This window comes from Echinops telfairi, unplaced genomic scaffold, assembly GCF_000313985.2.
Source record: "Echinops telfairi isolate 266 unplaced genomic scaffold, ASM31398v2 ScPeMD7_2565;HRSCAF=3150, whole genome shotgun sequence".
NCBI lineage: Eukaryota > Metazoa > Chordata > Mammalia > Afrosoricida > Tenrecidae > Echinops > Echinops telfairi.
The window spans coordinates 10,341,674-10,349,149 of record NW_022106463.1 but is presented as its reverse complement, the minus strand read 5'-3'; the positions used below and the strand labels follow the sequence as shown (position 1 = coordinate 10,349,149).

At 59.8% G+C, this 7,476-nt stretch overlaps 1 protein-coding gene across 1 annotated transcript in view; it reads right to left on the bottom strand.

The window, feature by feature from the left end:
• Positions 1-251: 251 nt before the first annotated feature.
• Positions 252-7,476, bottom strand: part of RFC3 (replication factor C subunit 3) — an 8,211-nt gene continuing 986 nt past the window's right edge. The window contains exons 2-9 of the mRNA XM_004715425.2: positions 6,720-6,857; positions 4,738-4,805; positions 3,989-4,086; positions 2,491-2,672; positions 2,226-2,362; positions 1,932-2,030; positions 1,514-1,583; positions 252-484 (exon numbers count right to left, since the gene is read on the bottom strand). Coding sequence (XP_004715482.1) covers positions 293-484; positions 1,514-1,583; positions 1,932-2,030; positions 2,226-2,362; positions 2,491-2,672; positions 3,989-4,086; positions 4,738-4,805; positions 6,720-6,857 — 984 coding nt within the window. The 3' untranslated portion in view covers positions 252-292. The remainder of the gene's footprint in view (positions 485-1,513; positions 1,584-1,931; positions 2,031-2,225; positions 2,363-2,490; positions 2,673-3,988; positions 4,087-4,737; positions 4,806-6,719; positions 6,858-7,476) is intronic.

Sequence of the window (7,476 nt, the reverse complement as noted above, 5' to 3'; positions counted from 1 at the left end):
CCACAGCTCTGCCGCAGGACAGCGGTCCCGTCCCACCACAGCTCTGCCACAGGACAGCAGTCCCAGGCGGGAGCTCTGCCGGAAGAGAGCCTCATCTTCCTCCCTGGGAGCAGTTGCTGCGCTACACCACCGCCTCCCAGTTCCCAGCCCAGCACTTAACCGGGCCCCCACCAGGGCTCCTGGTCAAGGACTGCTGTTGCAGGGGGGCCATGGGGGTTCCCAGCTCACTGGGGCCAGAAACACACCCGCACTCCGCCACGTCCGTTTATTGGCCCGCAGCAGCCCACCGGGGTCAGAAGGCCATGCCCTCCAGGCCGTCCTCCATGAACTTCTTGTACAGCGCCATGAACCTGGCCACAAAGGCCTCCAGGTGGTAGACGGCCTTGCTGCCCAGCTGCAGGCGGTGCTCGTAGTGGGCAGCCATCTGGGCCACCTGGCCTTTCAGCTGCCCGTCACAGTTGTGCAGGAGCTCGGACAGCAGGCCCTGTGGAGGAGACGCGCACGCACGGTCAGCACGAGACACGGCGCGGGGGCCGACTGCTCTAGGCAGCTCCACTCAAGCATCAATACAAAGTGAAGACACACGCACACGCACAGCTCCACGCAAACATCAATTCCAAGTGTACACACACGCACACGCACAGCTCCACTCAAACATCAATTCCAAGTGTACACACACGCACAAACGGCTCCACGCAAACATCACTACAAAGTGTACACACACACACACACACACACACCAGCTGTGTGCACCGGGGAGACAGAGACCGGGACCCGGGGGGAACTCTGGCAGTCCTACCCACAGCCCCACACAGTGACTGTGAGAACCCCAGTCAGCTCGACTTCCAGGCCCCACGCGCGTCTGCTGGCACAGGCACCTCGAGGGCGACCAGCCCCGGCCGTCCCGCTGGCTGGTGCCGTGGGAACTGAAGGTGCAGTTTCACGTGTTTCTATTTACTGGGTCTCGCTGGGAACGTTTTGGTTGTAATAAAAAAACACCAGACTCCACAAACACCCTGCCGTCCACTACGGCTGGTGAAGTAAGCCGTCCATGCCCACAGCCTGACCTGGCGACCTCTGCTACCAGTCAGTTGCCCTTCCTGGAGCACTTGTCCCCAGCTAGGGACAAACAGGGGCCCAGGCAGCCCCCCATCCATGGTGCCCAGTTACACGGGGCAGAGCCCATCTCCACACACCCGTCAGGGATCAGTAAACCTATGGGACCACCCATCACAGGCTCGCAAGGGGACATAGTTCAGCCAGGCATCCCACGCTGGGGCCACTGTACCCTCCTCCTAAACCCTTGCCAGTCTCAGCACCAACATCACCCCTGAGACCCTGTGCACCCTAAGAAAGGATCTTCTGGAGCACACGAGCTTCTCCCCTGGATGAGGGGCCCCCAAAGCTCTAGCCATGGCTGCCTGCCTTCTCCAGCCCCACCCTCACGTGCCTGGCCTCTGGGTGGAACTCAGGGTGTGGACACAGAGGGTGCCCCAGCAGTGAGGCAGCCTACCTTCATGATGATCTCGGGAGGAATGCAGTGGGTGAGCAGCTCGTAGAGCCGGCCCCGGACTTCCAGGAGCCTGCAGGAGGAGAGGGCACCGCTGAGCGCCTCGGGACAAGCCCCGCAGGCCAGGGCAGGCGCTGCCTGCACGTGGATGTTACCCGTGCTCCAGCTCTGTGACCGCAGGCCCAGCCCTTCAGGACACAGGGGGGACTCCACTACGTGGAGGCTCACAGACTTGGTGACCTGCCGGGTGGCATGCTCTTCCTCCAGGACATCAGGAACAAGGACACCCAAGACGAGGCCCGCTGGGCCTCACTGCACCCTGGCCGCCCCCAGCAGGGGGAGCTGCCTGTGCCCCAACGTCCAGGGTAGGCCTAAGATGGGCTCAGTGATCTCCCGGAGGGGAGGCAGCAGGTCTCCTCACCTCTGCGGACTCTGCTGGCTGACGATGGCATTGGCCGTCTCTCTCAGGTACACCTCCCAGTCGGCCTCGGGGATGTCCTGGTCCGCAGTGAATGGGTACCTGCGAGTACGAGAGGTATGACAGCCCCGCGCACAGGGGCCACCCCTCACTCCATCTGCCCTGACCCCACACGCCCAGTGCTGCCCTGACCCGTCCCCAGTGGCCGCCCCTCACTCCCCTGCCCTGACCCCACTCGGGTGCCTGCCTCTCACTCCCCTGCCCTGACCCCGCCCCCGGTGCCCGCCCCTCACTCACTGCTGCACGCGGCAGGCCTCGCACATGAGGAGCGCCTTGCGCAGGTTCCGGCGGGACTTCTCGGCCAGCCTGTGAGCCAGCTGTGGGGGCAGCACCAGCCCCTCCTTCTTGCACACCGCAGACAGCACCTGGCAAATCTGCGGGGGTCAGGCAGCAGAGTGGGGCGCTCTCCCGGAAGCCAGTCCGCCCACCCCAGCAGCCCAGGCCCCTCTCCAGCCCGAGGGCCGGGGTGGCTGCAGGGCGCCCGGCGGGCACGCGCACTGACCTCGTGGACGCTGGGGGCGGGCACGCGCACGGCCAGGCAGCGGCTGCGGATGGGCGGGATCACCTTGGACGTGGAGTTGCAGCACAGCACCAGGCGGCAGGTGGACATGTACTTCTCCATGGTGCGCCGCAGGGCGTGCTGCGCGTCCTTGGTGAGCTTGTCCACCTCCGTCAGCAAGACCACTGCGCGGGGCGGAGAGGGAGGAGGGCAGGGGTCGCCCGCAGTGACCACCAGCCCGGGTGTGGGTGCCAGCACCGCTCACGACACTTACACCCCACCGTCACCGGCGGTTGGTTCCCAGGCCCCCGCGGGGCGCGAAGCAGCGGTGTGGCGCAGCGTGAAGTCACTTAGGGCTAAGGGGAAGGTGGGCAATGGAAACCCAAGCAGTGGCTTCCGTGGCTGACCACCAGCCCGCCACACAGCGGGGCTGACGGCCTGCACGAGAAGGACGCCAGCACGAGGCCCCCAGGGCAGGCGAGCTGGTCCCGCACGTTTCAAAGGGGCTTTCAACAGCAGGAGCTGGAGCTCTGGGGGAAGGGAGGCCTGAGAGATGGCAGGGGGCGATGGTGATGACAATGGGGACCCTCACGGGAGTACGCTCCACAAAGGGGGCGCACCGGGAACAGAGGCGCATGAAGAGCCTCGAGTTGCAAAAGGAAAACGTTCCCCTTGAAAGAGGTCGATATTTAGCAGAAAGTGGCCAAGGAAAATAACCAGCAGAATGGTAGGCGACGTGTAAGGGAGCCCTCTCACTGCAAACCTCAACATCACGTCCAAAACTGGAATGTGGCGACAAAATGAAATAGCATCGATTGGACCTAGCCCCAAACACACCCAACCCAAACCCACTGCCATCCAGTCCAGCCCACTTACAGCGGCCCTACAGGGCAGGGTCCAAGATGGTGGCTCTTTACAGGGGGACAAACCCCACCTTTCCCCCAATCATAGGGCAGTATCTGAAAAACCTCCAAATGACACACTTCTAAGTAGTCAAAGAAAAGGTCTTCCCAAAAATCGGAAACTATTTTAACCCAAAGACAAATTTAAAAGCAACACATCAACATTGAGAAAAACAGGCGTTGAAGAAAACCACAGCAAAGGGCACACATACCCTAGACCTAGACCCTCGGCCATCAAATCGAGCCGCTCACAGTGAATGCTCATTATCGCCAAGACCAGGAGCAGACAGCCTCGGCTTGCTTCCAGAGGCAGCTGGCCGGCTCGAACCACGGACCTTCCGGTCACCAGCTGCGCAACTGAACCACTGTGGCACCAGGGTTCTTACATTATTGTTACACAGCTTTTTAAACTTTAAAATCTAAATGCAAAAACCATATCACTTCTTTCTTTTAAAGATCAAATGTGGGCATGAATAGTCCCTTCCTCCCGGCGAGATTCTGCCCCAATGACCAGGCCTGCCCATAGCAGAAGGTGTCTCTTGGCACCAGTGGGCCTGGACTTCCAGCCTCAGCAGGCGCCGGACGAGCCCCCAACCAACCTTTGAAAGTGCGCTGCGAGCTGGTTTCCAGCTGCTGTGCCTGTGCCACCGTCTTCAGCATCTCCTGGATCACCACGCGATCACTGTTCCCCGCATCGCTGTAGCACACACACACGGCGGTCAGCAAACCTCACCAGGGAGGGCGAGGCACAGGGCTACACACAAGGTCGGCTGGTCAGACCCACCAGCTGCTCCCCAGGAGAATGCGGCTGTCTGCTCTCGCAGGCATGCCCTGCAGTCTGGGGAAGCCTGGGTGGGGCTACCAGTCAGAGCTGAGCCGGGGGCGGGGTATCCCCTGACTAGTAGCTGTCCAGCAAGCATGGCGACCCGGCTCAGTGTGCGTTCAGAGCTATAGCCAAGGACGCTGACTTCTCAGCCACCTGCAGTCTCCCTCAGCCCTCCTCGGCAAGCCCAGGGGTCAGAGGTAACCACAGCTGAGGATGGCTCGGGACCGGGCAGTGTCTCGTGCTGCTGGACACCAGGCCCCTAGGAGTTGGAACCAACTCCACAGCCCCCAACAACAGACTATTAGCTGACTCAGGACCTGAGAGAGGACACGCTGGGGCGAGGCTCTGGGCCCATGGGCCTGCGCCACCCTGCTTTCTCTGTGACACGTCACGTCACGTCACGTCTCGTCACGTCACGTCACGTACTGGGCTGCCACACCAGTTGCAGGAAAGTTCGGCTGCGCTGCCATAAGAAGGGTGAGCCCATTCTAGGCAGGCAGGGGTTGGTGGGGAACCACCCACCTAGGGTTCACTTCGAGGTGATAGTTGCTGGCAATGGTGCTGATTTCTATTTTCTTTTTCGACGGCGTCTGGAACAGAGCAGGGAGAGGGTTCAATGTCTGGCCTGCTGTTTCCTCCTCCTTTTCACACTTCCTGGGCGTCTACCTCGTTGGCAGCTGATGGGCACCTTTACTAAAAACAGCGCGAAAGCCTGCCACCACCGATGCCTGCCACTTCACCCTGGGCATCGCGAAAGTGCCACTTCGCCTGATTTACAGACATCTGTCCCTGCCACTTTTTTGTGTGCCCCCCCCTTTTTATTCTGATAAAATCAGACCCTCTTCTTGGGGTGGTGCACAGAGCAGAAGGAAACACAGGGGCTTTGAAAAGCTCGGGGGAACAGAACTGAAACAGTGGAATTCTTCCACAAACTTCTGAGGTCCCCTCCTGTCTACATGCGTGTGCACGTGTGCGTGTGTAAACGCACAGGACCAGACAGGGCTTTGCTGCTAACCGTGTGGTCACTATGGGTTGGAACTGGCTCCATGGCTCCCAACAGCACAGGCGCACAGTGAAGGAGGCGGGCGGGTCACACCTCCTAGCCACTGTGAGGGAGAGAGGTGGAGTCTGCCCCGTGCAGATCTCCAGCTTCGGAGACCCACAGCACAGTGCTCCCTGACCTGCTGTGTCGCCGAATCGGGACCTGCTCGATGGCAGTGGGTTTGGCTTCAGCTCAGTCTCACAGCACGGACTTTGGAGACTGTGTCCTGGACTCACCGGGATAGGAAGTGACAGCCACCCTCTGCGTAGCACAGATCCTCCCTCCCCTTGACCAATGGCGGTGGGGTGCTCATGCTGCAAGGCATAGCCCACCCCATGACAGAGCAGACCCCTCTGAAGGTCTGCACGGAAGTGGATGGCCAGGTCTTCCTCTGGCTGCTGGTGGGTTCAAACCACCAACCTGTCCGTCAGCAGCCCAGAGTTGGGCGTGGGGCCACATCAGAACCAAATGGGAAATCCTTATTTAAACTGCACACTGGGCGGCGCGCAGTGGGGGAGATGGTGGGAGGACAGGGATGGGTATGGAGATGGAGGGTGGGTGGAGGAACCCGGATGGACAACAGAAAATAACAAACACTGGAGAGGTTGCAGAGATCGGAGCCCTCACATCCTGGAAAGCTGCAGACCCCCTGTGGGAGGGATGTGGTGCGGCGTTTCCTCAAACGACTGGGAAGAGAAATATCATAAACTCTCAGAACACCAAAGCTCTGCACTCACAAGGCGATCGGACCCTCAGTGACCCTACAGGACAGGGCAGGACTGGCCCTGTGGGTTTCCGAGGCTATAACTCTGCACGGGAGTAGAAAGTCTCGTCTTTCTCTCCTGGCTCGGCAGCCCAATGCAGAACCGCCGTGGCCCAGCCACCCCTCCACTCGGTGTACCCCCTACAGGCCAGAGGAACACAGGCCGAGCACACCTGTGCACACCCTGGCTTGCCGCAGCAGACTTCACAGCAGAGAGACGGGCATACCTAAGTGCCCGCCGGTACAAGAACGGTCAACAGTGGCTGGTGCGCCACCAGCGCAATGGGGCACCACAGGGTGGGTATGAACAACCGCCACCGTGGACTGCCTCCAGACATGGATGCCGAGGGGGACATTCTCCTTACCCCAATGGGATTAGAAAAATAAGAGTTACGATTATGGTTTTGATCACAAAAGCAGCATGCCTGGCGGCTTGCCTGGGATGGAAGGGGGGAGACAACAGGCTAGAGGGTAGACAGGCATCAAACTCGGCCGAAGGGAAGACTGTACCCAACAAGAGCAACATGTGGGGGAGGCAGGGGCTCAGGGCAAGCCACTGGGAGATTTCACAAATGGCTGAAGCTGCTGAAGACAAAAATGATGGTCTGTGTACGTAAACCCCTACCTGAATCACAGCAAAGTTTCAAGAAAGAAAACGCCAGCTAGTGATGCTTGGGGAGCCTCCAGGTGGACGCTTACCGTGATGGTCTGATGTTCAATTCTCAGCTTCTCCACCCCTACGCCATACAGTTCCCGGAGCAGACACATGATTCTGGTCTTCTTCCCCGCTCCCGACGGCCCATACACCAGTAGGTGAGGAAAGTCTCCACATTGCACCTGGAGAGCAGAGAAGGAAGCGTTTCTCCCGGGAGACCGGGGGATTGGGGGTGCCCGCAGATCCATCCGCATACGTGACAAGATCCATCCGCATACGTGACAAGCCCCTGGGACAGCGCAGAGACACCACACAGGGTGTCCCAGGACGGCATGTTCAGGAGAACAGACTGCCAGGCAGAGCCACTGGGGGGGTTCCAAACCACCCTTTCTTTCCATCGGCAGCCAAGCCCTCCGCTACTGTGCAAAACTGCAGACACATGCAATAAAAAGGCTATGCACCCTTACACCGGTGGCCGTCAGTCCGCCTGCAGACAGAGCAGAACTGCCCCACAGCGTCTCCGAGGCATCACCTCTACCAGAGGCGATGGCCGGGTCTTTTCTCCCAGGGATCCTGCGAGTGGGTTTGAACAGCCAGCCTTCGGGTTGGCAGCCTACTGCTTAACCTCTGCAACACCAGGGCTCCCTCATTTACACCTAGTCAGCACAGACTGCTCCATGTAGAATTGGGCTTTTTAAACGTCAAGTATTCTTCTTTTCTCTTTGGGCTAATTAAACTCTTGACTATGATGTCCACGGGCATATTCATTACAAGGAACCAGCAGTCCTTGAGGAACTGCAG